Source organism: Hipposideros armiger, unplaced genomic scaffold (genome assembly GCF_001890085.2).
Source record: "Hipposideros armiger isolate ML-2016 unplaced genomic scaffold, ASM189008v1 scaffold_1658, whole genome shotgun sequence".
Lineage (NCBI taxonomy): Eukaryota > Metazoa > Chordata > Mammalia > Chiroptera > Hipposideridae > Hipposideros > Hipposideros armiger.
Window position 1 is genome coordinate 81,318 of NW_017733008.1, and position 16,851 is coordinate 98,168.

The 16,851-nt window shown below is 35.9% G+C and overlaps 1 protein-coding gene across 1 annotated transcript in view; it reads right to left on the reverse strand.

Moving 5' to 3' along the window:
- LOC109377948 (mitogen-activated protein kinase 10) overlaps positions 1–16,851 on the reverse strand; it is a 113,838-nt gene that overhangs the window by 68,724 nt on the left and 28,263 nt on the right. The window contains exon 2 of the mRNA XM_019634427.1: positions 10,564–10,733. Coding sequence (XP_019489972.1) covers positions 10,564–10,733 — 170 coding nt within the window. The remainder of the gene's footprint in view (positions 1–10,563; positions 10,734–16,851) is intronic.

Below are 16,851 nucleotides of genomic sequence, written 5' to 3' on the forward strand. Positions count from 1 at the left end.
ATAATGTTAATGGGACAACCATTTGGCTTATAAATTTCCTCTCCTTTCTGATTCTTTCCATTTTCTTAGGTGCCTTAAATCTCCACGCCAGTGAATTAACATCCTAAATTTACTAGGTTTTCATTATACTAGTTATTCTCCAACTTATATTTTTGCCAGTTAACTTGAGTTTCTCTCATTGGTCACATGAAATCTAAATTTCATTCATTCAGTATCAGCCACTAGCCTCTCTGGACAGGGTGTGTGACTTAGGAAAAGGCAGCTCCTCTGGGTCAGGGGCACCCCAGGGCACCTGCTGGGTGGGTGAAGGGCGGGCTGTTCAGACCCCACAAGCTTCCTCATCTATGTGCCCTGTTCAGGTACATTCCCCAACCATATTTCCCAGTCCTCGGTGAACCCAAAGAAAACATTTTAAAAATATATTTGGCAGTGCAGATTGGGAGTAAAATCTTGATTTTTATGAATGGACATATTAAACTCTTCTGGGGAAAACATTTTTAATGATAAAAAATTAAGGTGAGTATAAATGAAGAGGAGCATAGCTAAAGGAATTCTAAAGTACATGCCTTTAAGTAAAAGAAACCCCATGTCAAATGAAGTGGCTAAAGCTCCTCTCTGATGGTCATTTAGACGCCCCCGACCCTCATCACCCAGAGAAGTTTAAATGCAATGCTTCAATGCTGGAGTCATAACTTTGGATATGTAAAGTGAAACTCTCTTGGCAAGGTCAAATATTTTACATAAATTTAACGAATCAGGGAATACAGAGTGGAACAAGGGAATGATAGGGCTGTCACTCGAACTTCCAAACTAAAAAGATGGCTTCCTTTGTCCTCAGCTCCCACATTTAACTCCATGATTAGCAAGACAGCTCAGACTCTATAAACAGAATGTGATGCTATCACAGGCCAGAAGTATGACTGTAGAGAGAGGGGCCAAGTGTCTTCCCTCTGAGCTTGATAGTTTCTTGAGGCCTTGCTATTTTTAGTTGCAATATTTATAACACCTACCTGCCCTCTTCTTTATTATTTTTTTTAAGCCACCTTATCTATAGATAGAATGCACAGATCTCTTAGAACAGCAAACGAGAATGGTTTCTGGAATCTGAGGAACACCAATGGCCATCTGTTAGCATACTTTAGCTTCACCGAAGACATGACTTCCTTTCTGTGACGAATGTTGGCTTTTCCGAGATGCACTGAATAGTGCAGGATTAAGTCTTTAGTTATTTGCATTTAGGTTATAGGTTATTTTTTCAGTAGAACCATGGATACACTTTAATCTTAACAATCAGGATTTATGCATCTGGCAAAACAGTACATGAACCATAAACTAATTTTATTTTTGCAATGAAAATATCTATTGATGCCCTAGGAGACACATTCTAAAAGAAATAAGACTCAGTCTCACTTAACCATTTAATTTTGGGGATTGAAGTAGAAACCAAACAAAATGAAGCATTACTGATTATTTCAATAAATGATTTACAGATAAGACTCAATCACATGTAAGTTAATAATTATCTATGGAAATTTAAATGACTATTTTTCCCCCACTGCCAAGAAAAATGCTTCTGGGCTACAAACTCTTGCTGTAGATTTTTACTACAGGTATGTAAATTAATTACAAATTTACTGAAGAACGACAGAATTCAGAATAAATATCCATAATACATCTCAAGATCAAATATAATTTTTAGGAATGTGTAATTTAACTCTTCAGTATCAGCTATCACACTGACAATTATACATTTACAAATATGAATACATAGATAGTTTATGGCTAACATACAGAAATATGCATTTTATATAAATTTGCTTTTTCCTGTAAGCCTACTGCCATCAAACTTCCCCCATGGTTTCTCAAAGTACTGCCTTTTCTCTATGAAGGAAAGAAAGTAATATTTACAAGTCCTACTCATCAATCAACAAATATGGCAAATAAATATTTGGGGCTTATGGTAGCTATGCAACGGGGTCATGAATAGCAAAATGTGGAGAACACAGAGTTTTAATCTGCCCTATTGCACTGAACCATTACCACCTCAAACCTCTTCCCAATATAAAAGACAATATTTGAAACTGACTGTTCCTTATCTCAAGATTGCAATTAAGTGTCTAAGTTGTAAAATTAATGGAAAATAAAGGGATAAAAAACGTGCTGATACTCCAGATGTGGATCACAGGGCAATCATTTCCACTGGTCAGGGGCTAAATGGAAATGTGTGATTAAAGATGAATCATTTAGCATAATGGCTCATTAGGAACTCTAAGAAGAGAAAGTGCCACAGGATCAAGAGTGATGTTTCCAGAAACAAAATAAAGTCATCACTCGGGACCCATTGATCAAGTCTCTTTTGTGTTACCCAGGATGTCTGGTGCTTTGAGAAACCTTCTGGATGATTTTACCCGTCTCCCTTCATACCATCCATCTCATAACCATAAAATACCTCCATCTAAATTCTGTGCTTAAATAGGGTTAGCTGGGTCTGTGTAATCATGTTAAAGCTAATGTTAAAAACATATAATTCTTGTAAATAATCTTGGTTACCTGAAGCTTAGATTGAAAATAGGAATGAAAACTTTCAGATGCACCTTTGCCAGACTCATTTATGGAGTATTAGTACAGTCATTTTTTAAATCCCATGTTCTCAATGATAATGTGCATATAATATCCCCAATCTGATGATTAAGCAACTGTTACAATCAAGTGTCTTCCTGGGTTACATATGTTGACCTTTTATAATTTTCCATTGGTAGAAAAGCACAACATTAAGTCTATCTTTTTTGAATCTACTGAAATTCATGACAATATCTGATTTATAACGCAATATTGTATATCTAGTTTATTTTATACTTTTTTAGTTCTGTGAGATATTGATGTCATCTGCATTTTACAGATGAGTAAACCAAGGTTCTAAGAGATTGAAAGTTAAATACTATCATTGATAAAGTACAATAGCAAATTTAAGTGCATTTATAATGATAATGACTGAACATGATAATATAAGGTATTATATTATATACTATAAGGTAATATATCTTACAGTGTCTGTAAGTGAATCAATGGATCTTTAAATGTACAAGTATTTTACAGAATTCAGAGAATTCATTTAATCAATTTTCACTCCTAATCTTAGTCAACAATCAATAGATATCGAATACCTTTTCATCATGTACCTTAACATGGCCAAGTTTCAGTTCCTTCACTCTGCTTTATACAGGTCTGACAATTAAGTTTGCAAACTCGTTGCAACAATGTTGCTGACCTTTTTTGATATCAGAGGATTTATTCATTATGAAATTGTACCAACTGGACAGTTAACCAAGTTTACTATTTGGAAGTGCTGAAAAGGCTGCGTAAAAAAGTTAGACGACCTGAACTTTTCGCCAACAATTCATGGCTCTTGCACCACAACAATGCACCAGCTCCACTGTCTCTGAGGGAGTTTTTAGCCAGAAAACAAACAATTGTATTGGAACACCCTCCCTACTCACCTGATCCAGTCCCCAATGACTTCTCTTTACCCAAAGAGAAAGGAAATATTGAAAGGAAGACATTTTGGTGATATTCAGGACATCAAGGGTAATATGACAGCTCTGATGGCCATTCCAGAAAGAGTTCCAAAATTGTTTTTAAGGGTGAACTAGGTGCTGGCATCGGTGCATAGCTTCCCAAGAGGAGTACTTCGAAAGTGACCATAGTGGATATTCAGCAATGAGGTATGTAGCAGTTTTTCTAGGGTGAGTTCACAAACTTAATTGTCATATCTCATATAGACCACTAATTGAAGGGCATTCACGAGAAATGATTTTTCAAATTTTTGTGAAAAACAAAATATATATCCTATATACATAAAATATGTGTGTGTATATATGTTATATAGCATATATATTCAATTTAGATAAATTAATCCATTGGATTAGTAGGTATATATATATATTATATACACAAATATTATATATATTAGAAAGTATATATTATTTATATATTCATTGTGTACTTACATATATAGATATATATCTAATTTAAGATAAACTAATCCAGGATATTTTGTAACAACAATTATTTCAGCTTTGATTAAATTCCATCATCTTGTTCTAATTGGGATTTTAGAAAAGTTAGTTAACATAAAGTGTATCATCTTAATTCCAAATACTTAATTTTCTAGTCACAGGTTTTTTAGAATAAGCCACCCTAAGCCTATGCTTTTGTCAGTGTTAAGCTTACATCTTTGATATACATATCCTGTAAAAGATCACTTTGCACAATTGTATTGGGACTGATTATAAGCCTATTTCATGTAGAGGACAAAGAAAACAAGACAAAGAAGGAAAGAATATGGTTTTGCTTCCCGTCATTTAAAACTATATAACCAGCTCCCTTCCATTAAAGAGCAGACCATCCTCGGCAAGTCTTCTCTGCTAAACTTGGTTGTTGACCTTTGCCACCTCTTTCACTGTCAGTTTGAATCATCTTTGGAGAAAGAAATGAGAAAATAGAAATGTTTCTTGGCTTGGCAATCAGTAGCAGGATGGAGTGAGAAAAAGACAATGAACTCACTGCTATTAATTTCTCCCTATGTTCTTTTTTTGTCCTAGAGCTGGTAGTAGAAAGAACACTAATAAAATCCTCATCTGATGATTTGAAAAATGTTCTGAAATGATTTGTTCATCTGACCATGGTTGTGAAAAACTCATAGATCGCTTTACAATTCCTCACCCAGGAAGCTACAAAGGTCTTCTTTTCTGACACAGAGAAGCAGAATACAGGCATACCTCATTTTGTTGTTCTTTATTGTGCTTTGGAGAAATTGCTTTTTTTTTTCCTTCAAATTGAAGATTTGTGGCCACCCTACATCAAGCAACTCTATTGGTGCCATTTTTCTAATAGCATTTATTCACTTCATGTCTCTGTGTCACATTTTGGTAATTTTCGCAAGCTTTCAAACATTTTCATCATTATTATATTTGTCATGCTGATCTGTGATCAGTGATCTTTGATGTTATTATTGTAATTATTTTGGGGTGCCATGAACCACATCCATATAAGACAGCAAACTTAATTAATAAATGGTGTGTGTGTTCTGAGAGCTCCACCAACCAGCCACTTTCCCATCTCTCTCCCTCTCCTTGGGCCTCTCTATTCCCTGAGACAGAACAATATTGAAATTAGGCCCATTAATAGCCCCACAATGGTCTCTAAGTGTTCAAGTAAAAGGGAGAGTCATACATCTCTCACTTTAACTCAAAAGCTAGAAATGATTAAGCTTAGTGAAGACGGCATGCAGAAAGCTGATATAGGCTCAAAGCTAGGTCTCTTGCACCAAACAGCCAGGCTGTGAATGAAAAGGAAAAGTTCTTGAAGGAAATTAAAAGTGCTACTCCAGTGAACACACAAATGATAAGAAAGTAAAACAGCCATATGCTGATGTGGAGAAAATTGCAGTGGTCTGGATGGAAGTTCAAACCAGCCACAACATTTCTTGAAGCCAAAGCCAAATCCAGAGTAAGGTCCTCACTCTCTTCAATTTTACGAAGGCTGAGAGGTAAGGAAGTTGAAGAAGAAAAGTTTGAAGCTAGCAGAGAAATTATTCATGAAAAGAAGAGTCAATCGATGCAGCAAACTTCACTGTTGTCTTTTATTAAGAAATCGCCACAGCCACCCAGCCTTTAGCAACCACCACCTTGATGAGTCAGGAGCCATCCACATCGAGGCAAGACCCTCCACCAGAAAAAGATTACGACTCTCTCTGAAGGCTCCGATGATGATTAGCGTTTTTTAGTAATAAAGTATTTCCTTAGGTACACACAATTTTTAGACATAATGCTATTTCACACTTAATACACTACAGTATAGTGTAAACGTAACTTTTATAATCACTGGGAAACCAAAAAAATTGTGTTACTTGCATTACTGCAATATTCATTTATTACCATGGTCTGGAACCAAACCCCCAATATCTCTGAGGTATGCCTGTAACTCTCATTATTTTTTCTGTTTCAACAGATACTCTTTACTTTTTTTCTCTGAGGTAGAAAGAAAATGTTCATTTATTCCAAAAGCTTTTAGATTTGATTTGATTTAATGGTTCTCAATAATGACACTTTTGGTCCATAGTGAATTAAAAAAAAATTGCATGGTAGTGGTTAATTCCTTTTAAAGGTATTTTAGTATTGCCTGTTTTTCCTCTTATAATAGGTAAGCAAAAGTGATCCAAAGAGGAGAAAGAAAGTATAAGAACCCAACAATAAATTTAGGGTACCTAAACAATAGAAATGAGTCTCTATTTCAAACAAGTTAGGAAGATGGGATTCTATGACATAAGTACCATATGCCAACACCAATACTTGAAAAGCCTAACCCTTCTTATGCACACACACACAATTTTATAGCGACACATGCAAAAAAGAGGGGGGGAAAGCAACAATGAACATCCCTTTTGAAATTAGTTCCTTCACCTTTTATTCCTGCTCCAAAGAAAATAAAGTAAAATAAATGAATCATCTGTTTCAGATTGTCTGCCCTCCCCACAAGAAACCCAAGACACTCCCTGTTTCCAATTTCTTTCAGTCATTATACTCAGGATTGTATGGGACATTCAAAATATTATGTGAACCTGACAGTTTTTGTGAACTGAGGAAAGGTCTGTGGATTTCAGGAGCATGGTGTGAAAGAGGTGGATGAACTCATTTTTGACAAAAGCAATTGAAAGGAAATTAAATTAAAGGCAGGTGGGTTGAGGACAAATGAATAGGAGAATAGATCTACAAGCCAAAGAGCACATTACAGACCCTAGTTATGATAAGTGAACAAAAGTATCTCAAATTAGGCTGAAAAAGAAGGACAACGAAGAAGAAAGGAACGTGCTGGAATTGTGGTGTCTGCGCAAGTGGTGGAGTGGAGACTCGGAGGATTGGGGAGAGGAAGAAGCCATCCTATTTCCGCCCTTTCTCCTTGGTCTTGGCTACCTTTAGTTCCCTCAGCTACAGACAAAAAGACTAATAATAATCTCAGGAAACTTGAAGGCTAACATTTTAAAATGCAGGTGTCCCTTTACTGACAAATTTGTTGATAAATGTGTTGTAACACTGGATTAAAAATTTTACTGAAGAACATTTTATTTATTGCAGTATATTTTCAGTTACTATGCCGAAGACCTAGAATGATTCCCACCCAGTACAAGGAGAAATAGAGGTCCAAAATGTCCTATAGAGCACACTACAAAATTCTTAGTGGTAGATTTTCAAATCTTTCTGGGGCAATCTGTTAACATCTGAGCAAAATTTCTGCTTTGGGTCTATTTTTGAATCATAAGAGATCTATCGGCTTCCTTTCACTGACAGCCCTCATTTTCTGTGGGAGTTTTAATTCAAGGAAAATGAAACAATGCCAGTGAGTATTTGAGCATCTTAACTGAGAATCTTAGGGAAACATTCTCATGGTCTACAATTTTTCCATCTCCCATCTCTCCTCCTCTATAAGAATTTTTGGTTTTGTTTATTTTCCATTCATTTTGAAAGTTCTTCATGAAAGCAATGAGCTCCAAATGAGGTTCCCACTCTGCAAGTGGTCTGCAAACCATACAGTAGAATGCAGAAGAAAACATAAGCACATATTCTAATCTAGTAAAGAAATTAAACCTTACATATATTTAACATACAAATTAATCCTCGTTCCTTTCATACAGTTCATCACCCTGGCAGGTGGTCACATATTACCTAGGGTTAAAGATGTGACTTCAAAGGAAAGCAGGAATTTCACAGTCTGGGGAGGGTTGACTGAGGCACTCTGAATGTCTTTTGAAAACATTATAGTTCAGTGTGTCTGCTTTTACAAGATTTACAGCAATTATCTTAATAGTAGAATCTTTACTATACCACGTGTATTAGTATTGCTGCTGAAACAAATCACCACAAACTTAGCTGCTTAAACAACACAGTTTGTTATCTTATAGTTCAGTAGGTCAGAAGTCCTACAGGAGTCTCACCAGTCTGACATCAAGAAGCTGGCAGGCCGAGTTCCTTTCTGGGGGTGCGAGAGGAGAATCTGTTTCCTTGCTCATTCGGGTTTGCTGGCGGATTTCAATTCCTCGCGGTTGCAGGACCAAGGTCTCCATTTTCTTGCTGACTGCCAGCTGAGGGCCATCCCCAGCTTCCACAAGCCACCCCATTCTGTGGCTCATGACCCTCTTCCTCCATCTTCAAAGCCAGCAGCGAGAAGACAAGTTCCTCTCATGTTTAGAATCTCATAGCGCTGCTCTGGCCCCTTCTTCTGCCTTCCTTTTCTACGTTTAAGGACTCAGGTAATTAAATTTGCCTCACCTGCTTATTCTAGAATAAGCTCCCCATTTTAAGCCCCTTCACCTTAATCACAGCTGTAAAGTCCCATTTGCCATGTAAGATAACATATTTAAGGGTTGGAGATTAGGGTCTGGACATCTTTGGGGCACCGTTATTCTGCTTACTAAACAATGAAATTATTTGTGTCACAAAGGTTCACCCCATACCTGTACCATATTATAGAAAGAAAGAAAGAAGAAAGAAAGAAAGAAAGAAAGAAAGAAAGAAAGAAAGAAAGAAAGAAAGAAAGAAAGAAAGAAAGAAAGGAAGGAAGGAAGGAAGGAAGGAAGAAAGAAAGAAAGAAAAAGAAAGAAAGAAAGGAAGAAAGGAAGGAAGGAAGGAAGGAAGGAAGGAAGGAAGGAAGGAAGGAAGAAAGAAAGAATTATATTACCTGTTTAAATACCTTCAAAATGAAAGATTTGGCCCATTGTTCAAAATATTACAATATTCCATCTCTCAAATTGCAAAAGCAACTACTGATTGACATTAGGAAAGGCTGAAATTTACTAGGCGAATTTCAATAAAAGAGTTGGTATATTTGATAAATCAGGTTTAAATGTTTAGTAAATGACTTAGTAAGTACACCAACTGTGCACTTTTGCTATTTGCATCAACTAAGCATTCAGAGTAAACTTAACACCAGTTGTCAAAATGAAGAGAACCTTTAAAACTTATGTTCACATGAAATTCTGCACATGGATGTTTAAAGCAGCTTTATTCATAACTGCCAAAACTTACAAATAACCAAGATGTCCCAAAGTAGGTGAATGGATAAGTAAACTGTGGTCTACCCAGATAATGGAATATTAGTCAGTCCCCAAAATAAACAGGCTATCAACCCATAAAAAGACATGGAGGACTCATAAATGCATATTACTAAGTGAAAGAAGCCAATCTGAAAAGTCTACTATACTGTTTGATTCCATCTATACGACATTCTAGAAAAGGCAAAACTTGGAAACAGAAAAAAGATTGATGGTTGCCAAGGGTTGGGAGTATGGCAGGAATAAATAGTTGAAGCACAGAGGATTTTAAGGACAGTGGAAATACTCTGTATGATACCATAATGATGAATACATGGCATTTTACATTTGTTCAAACCCACAGAATATAGAACACCAAGAGTGAATCCCAATGTAAACTATGGGCTTTGGCGATTATGATATGTCAGTGTAGGCTCATCAGTCGTACTAAATGTGCCACTTTGGTGGGGGTGTTGGTAGTAGGGGAAGCTGTGCGTGTGTGGGGAGCAGAGGGTAAATGGAAAATCTTTGTACCTTTCTGTCAATTTTTCTGAGAACCTAAAACTGTTCAAAAAAATAAAATCTTTATCTCACCCCTTAAAAGTGTTTGTTTTTACATGGACATTACTAACATAGCAGTACTTTATGTAACAAATAAAAATATTGATATAAATAAATATCCTTTATAAATATAAATATACATATTTAAAATACATGTCCTAAATTTTTACTTATAGCCATAAGCCATCAAATTTAAAAGTATTATACTGATAAGTTAATACTAATTACATTCAGTTGCTACACTACAAGTTAGAACTATCTAAAAGAAATGCTTATCAATCTGATATTATCAGTTTTGCAAATTTTATAACAGGTAAATTAGATATTGGTTTGTCACCATTTCAATTAGCCACTCAAAAATGTCATAAAAGAATGGTTACCAAGGATCACAGAATCTTTTCATTTTGAAAACATTCAGCAAACATTTTTAAAATACCACTTTTTCTAATAGGTAACTGAACTTTAAACATTAAACTTTAAAAGTCCTAGGAACATTTGAGATATCACTTATACTTCTTTAAGGTGCAGGAGATTTTATTTGCTAGTTATCTTAACACATATCCCCTCATTTCTTGTGAAAACATTCAAATAAACTTTTCGAAATGAATTAATAAACAGCTAGAAAACCTCTGCATTTTTTCTATGGCTGATGTTTGTTTGTTTGTTTGTTTAGTTTTGTGACAAGAAAAACTAGTCACCAGCAAAGTTGTACATATTGTTAGCAAATGGATAACAAATTACAAATAATGCTCATTTTTTGTAAAAAAAATTATTTTTCTTCAGGTGAATGCATTTCCCCCCCCTCTCAGTCATGAAATGTACTTGTTCATTTGTGTGTGTGTGTGTGTGTGTGTGTGTGTGTGTGTGTGTGTGTTTGTAGCTAGTTTAAAAAGATAAGGTAAATGACTTCCACTTACCACACTATTCCCTGAGCCCCAGAGCCAATGGGCTTTAGGTTCTGGTAGCGCTTGAGAACCGTGAAGGTTGAGTCTCCCACTTCCACACTGTAGAACTGGTTGTCAACTTTGCTTTTGCTCATGTTGTAATGTTTGGCAATATATGACACATCCACTTGTTTATCAAATCCCTGTGAAAAAGGAGAACAGCAAAAACATGAGATAAGCGAACAACCAGAATGATAATGAGACTCAGAGAAACCTGTTCTTTTAATGATTGCTAATAGTCATCTATTATATAAATATGCATTTCACATAAAAAAAATATGTATTAGTCCATGTAAGATTACCTGGAGTAAAACAGTTTTGGAAAAAATGTCAGTCCCCCGATTTTTTCAATATTAAAGCTATTTATAATAAAATCATCTTAGATTATATCTGCATAACTTTTTTATATATTTCATCAAAACCATGCAATTATTTATGGAGCAAACATCTACTGAACATATACTCGTCCCAGAAACTATGCTATAAACTTGAGAGGTGAACTCTGGTCATCCATTATAATAGCCAAATGAGGAAGGATAAAATATTGTATCTATATTCCATTCTCAGAAAGAACTGAGATATGAAATAATGTGAAGTTTAATTTTTTAATTAGGTAAATTTTAAATAATGTTAACAACATTTATTTTCAATAATACCAAAAAATTTTACTATCCTGGATTAAACACTGAACAATTTTAGTCCAAACCAACATGATTCTAAAATGCTACAGGAGACCTCTTTATTCTTTGCAAGTTTAGATATTAAATACCTCAATTATGGTATCTTTTACTTATCTTTAAAAAAAGTTCTTCTGTCTATTAATTATATTTTCCAATGGAAGAATCTGCCCCTGACATTTTGAATCATGATTGATGAATATATATATATAATGTAAATCTCCATTATCCATGATTATTGTTTACCCAGAAATGACCTTATAGTTCATTTTATGATATGAAATAGTGTGGGTTCTCTAGCGAGAAGAGACCTCACAGAATATTGTCCAGCCTGTTCGTTGTGGCACACACTTGTGGATCCTTACCCCATAACCATCCCCTGTCTTCCTTGATGACTTTATTCAGGTTTTGAGCACTCACGTGTTCTGTGGGTTCCTCCCCAACCTCAGCAATTGAAAATTGAATAGTCTAAACCAGTGGTTCTCATTAAAGGTGGCATAACCCTTAGCAGGCATTTGGGAAATTTACGGCATGTTCTTCTGTGCCACATGATAAGAGATGTGGCTTACATTTAGTTGGCTTATCAAACAATGTTGATTGTTCTTCAATGAGAGGGACATTCCTACACAATGAATAATTTCCTACATACCTCACAACTTTTGAAGTGTGCCAAAGCTTATTTAGTGAAAAACTAAAGGGTCTCTACATGATTTTAACCTAAACTGACTTCTGAAAATCTAATTTGCATAAAATATGAAAGAAATTTTAAACCTTCTTAGGCTATGGACCACTGGTTGGTCACAAAATCATTTTCCTTGGAAAGTTTTAGCATTTCATTTCTAAAAAAAAATTGAAATAGAAATGAATATTTGTACCTGTCCACTCTTGGAAAGGGAGCCAGGCAGCGCCAATACTAATGTAAATTAGTAGAATACAGTGGGGACTGTACAGACATGGGTGGGAGTACAAGGGCCTTAAGACCCCAGGCAGACCTGAGAGGAGAATCCATACACGTGACGGGCACCCGCCTGTGATTGGGAGAGACATGGCGACAGCAATCCAGTACAAATGCACACAGACCTCAAAGAATAGGGTGGACCAGAGGTTAGGAATCTAGGCTGTTTGGACAGAAGATTGAAAATGCAGGTAATTTGAGGCTGCTTGTGAAGCAAGGCACAGGAAATTAAACAAGACTTTAGGAATCAGGGCATGGTAAGTCTATTCAGGAGACTACAACAGGGTCTAGAATTTAGACAATGGTGTGGACAGCACAGATACAAGAGCTGGAGTATTTAAACAGCCCTGGTTTCAACCACAGTATCAGGGCCTGCAGTCTACACCATGGTCCATGTCTGCTGTAGACTTTCTGATGATTCAGTAAACTAATCCTATCAAAGTCCTTTTTCTTCTCTCCCCCTGGCTAGGAAAGGTAGAAAAGCAACTGGAGCTACATTAACAAATGAATTCATCTGCCAAGGTTAACTTGGGATGGAAGAAGTGCCTGACTTGCCATCTGTCATGTTCTGACCCTTCTTTACACTCTTTAATAGTCTGGTTTCTGACCTCCCACAAAATCCTTAGCACATATTAGCCTCATGAGGCCTAGTTAATCCACTTCCCTTTCCCCCATTTATTCTCTTCCCCTTTCAAATGTCATTTATTCTGACTGCACTACACCTATGTACTAATCATGTGCAACAGCCTTTGTGTTCCAGACCCCTGACCTCACGCCAGATCTTGGCACCACCCTACTCTTTCTGACTTGGCTGTGGCTTTTCCAGTCTTCATGTTACTCCCGCTATGCTGGCCCTCTCCCCGCAACATTTCAATATATATTCAGAGAAACCAAGGGAGTTTAACAATCCATGCCTCTTCTCTTTCGGGCTTACCCTAAGGGATACAAGAGATACATTTGCAAACAATGTAATCCAAAAAAAAATGATGATATACACATTATGTGCCAGATACTGGGTATGACACTAGAGATACAACAAAAAGATACAGTCCCTGTTTTGATGGAGGCAGTCGGGTAAGCAAGTAGTTAAAATATGGATAGTATATTCTATACCAGAATAATTCAAAGGTGCTGGAAGTAAACAGAGAGCAGCAACTAACTGCTTGCAATCATTCATTATCATTAATTCATTCAACTGCTGTGTATAAAACAATTACTAGATGCCACATCACAGATATAAAACTGGTAATGTTTGAGAGGAGACTTGATCTGTGTTTTCTCCAGCTAACGATATCCCTAGATCTGTCCTCTTACTGGTTCTCAGGGATGTGCATAAGGACCAGAAAGGGAGCTTGAAAAATACAAATCATGGGCATAACACCCTGGAGGTTTGGATTCAGGCCATCAGGGTATATCATGAGGATCTGAAGATTGGTAAGCAGTCCCGGAAGTTCTGGTTTGAGGATCCAAGGAGCTGACTTTGAGAAAGACAGGATTGGAACAATCAATCTCACAGTGTGCTCCCTGGAGCACCAGTATCAGCATCACTCCCATCCACACTGACTGAATCAGGATCTCTGGGGCCAGGTCCCAATGATCTGTTTCAATAAGCCAAGTATTCTGACGCATGTGAAGAATCACTCACTGGTGGGGAGAGAACGCCTGACTGTAAAACAGGTCACACAGCTCTGCCTGAGATATTTAGAAAGTAAAACACATTATGCAGCAGAAATAGTATCTCTGCATCTGCAACACACTTTGTGTTTCTGCAGACTGACAGATTCCATTACTCATGGCATACACAAACTGGAACCAGGGTCCTAGTGAGGACAAGGACTACCCCACACTCCAGTGCTATAATAGGGTGAATCACTTCATCACTCCTGAGATGTACCCTGTAGTCTTCCCCAGTGCACACCTAAAACAAGACTTTTCACATAATGGGGAAGCTACATGTGGGCTTGGTGATAGTCTCCTAAAATTACTAAGCTTGTATCAGTGACAAAATTTTAGCAACACGGGAATCATCAGTCAAAAAGAGATAAATAAAAGCTATTCAAATGAATTGCCTAATGCCCTGGCACATTTTCTAAAGTAAAAAATACACAGTGACTTCTTTTATCTCCATTTCAAAGCACATAATTTCTCACAGTAAGATCGAAATCATTATAAAATTTGTGAATTCACACATACACATACACATACACACACACAAATTTCCTTTCAAGCATTCTCTTTATACCTAATTTTGAATTAAATTTTAAGTAAAGACTAAAAGAAAATACATTCCTGAAAGTACCTAGAATAGTTAGGAAAAGCTATTTTAATTATTAGCAGTAAGACACACAAAAAAACAATTAGGAATTTTCTTGGATTGACATCATAACTAAAAATTGAATGGCAAAAATATTGTGTTGAAGAATTTTCCCCAGACTTTATCTGTGCCCTAAGCTTACAAACACAAATTGAGTTTTAAAAAGCTTATAACATATTTTAATATCGTTTATTTTATCCCCAATTTCCATGCAGCCTTCCTTGTCATAACTATAAAGTTCAAACATAAACTTTTCTCTATAAAATGTGCCTATGAAAATATGCCATTAAACACACTATAAACAAATATTATCAATGATAAAAAAAAATTCTCTAGTTCTATGTTTTAGAATATCCTTAGATCTGGTCACATAACTGATGATTTGAACCAAAGAAGGGAAGAACCAAAAAAAGCTGATGATTTGAATCCACAAAAGAGGAAAACCAAAAATTCATATTGAGAAGGCCAATAGTTTAGTGCAGAGACTCTGAAGTTTGACCATGGATCGGAACTACCTGAGGGGCAAGGTAGGGCTAAGGGTTTGTATTTCTAAGAAGCTCCACACTTCCAGCACCACTATTTTAGAGACTAGTAGATGTAAGAGATGTCACTATTCAAAGAGGTTTAGCTAGAGAGATGAAAACTGGAAGCAATGCAGATCAAACCAAGTAAACAAGGACATGGAAAGTAAAAATAATGTCAGGATAAACCTCCTTGGTATCAGCACCTCTTTAGCAGGCCCAGATGTTAGATTCCCAAGGATGTGTTTTCCTATCTTATATGTACAGTTATAGTGCCTGACCAATGTTCTCTCAACTAGCTCATGAAAATAAATATGCATCATCTCTTTATATTAAATTTATACTAAAAAAATTAGGAGAAATGTATGAAATTCACAGGTATTCATAAATCTTCATCAAAATGAAAAGTCTCTTTTGAGAGAAGAAATTAATATGTTGATTAAGAGTTAATTATGAAGAAGAAATATTTTATCTAAAAAATTACAAATCATCACCATGGTAACTTTTGGAAATCAATATGGTTCAAAATAACTATAGGTGTATAATAAAATAGTCTATTCTATTGATCAAATTATTTTAAAAAATAACTCATCCCTCCACTGAATATTAACCTTTTATTTAAATGACTCAACAATAATTTCTATGTGGCTATAATAGAATTGTCTTTGCAAAAATTCAAAGCAAACTCATTTCCTCCCTAATCCCCATCTGCTAAAAATTGTTAAAGCTACATCAAAAGAAGACTTTTTTTGCCACTGGCAATTTGGTAGACAGAGGAAATAAGAATATAACGTGTTCTGTGAAAAGACTGCATTTTAAGCAGACTTGTAAGACAGGGCCTTGTGCAAATGAGTCTCTATCATCAGTTCAGTTGCTAGCTTATAACTATGGAGTTTTGCAAAGAAAAAAATGCTCCATATTACCGTTCTTATCCTGCAAGTGTCCAAAGCCTTGACTGCATTTTTCTCAAATTGTATAGCCTATATTTCACAAGCACTCCCTCCCCATTTTCTTTTATTCATGGTTGTCCTATGTTATTGTCAGTTTCTAAGCAGAAAACATTGAGGTTTAAGAGTTTTTAGAGGTTAAACTTCCTTAGTGTCTCTTGAATGATATAGCTGAAAACAGCCCACACCTGGATTAGTTCTGCAATTAATAGCTGTGAAACCTTGAGCAAGTCATTTTATTCTTTCACTCATTTATTATTTATATTCTGTGTGGTTCCCAAAAAGGATTTGTGAAGCTCATCAGAAAAGATATAGCAACAATAAAACCATTAAATCCATTTTTAAGAACAAATGTCAAATAAAGCAGGGGGGAAGGTGACAGTTTTACCAGAAGATTTAAGTTATAAACATCTACTACCTTGAGCACAAAACTTAGTGTCACGCTTCCAGAAAGCCAAAGGAAAAAAACTAAGGACAGCACAACAAAACCACAGTGAGTGGTAAGTTTTGATTCGTTAATCTCACAAATTTATCAAACCAGTTCACAGGAAAGGTAACATTTCTCTAGCGCTTAACTTCAGGAAGACTATATTCAATAGTTCTTTCTATAATAAACCTGGACTCAAACAACAGGCAGTAGATACAATATTTTTTTTTTAAAGAAATCTTTTCCCCCATTTTCAGCAGGGAGGATGAAGCCTCTTATTTTTATTTTTATTTTTTTTTAAGATTTTTTATTGGGGTATTGGGGGGAAGGGAACAGTGCTGGGGAATTGGGGGAAGGGGAACAGACAAGTTGCTGTCGTTTTGTTCTTCAGTCTAGTTGTGGAGGACGTTGCTTCACTGG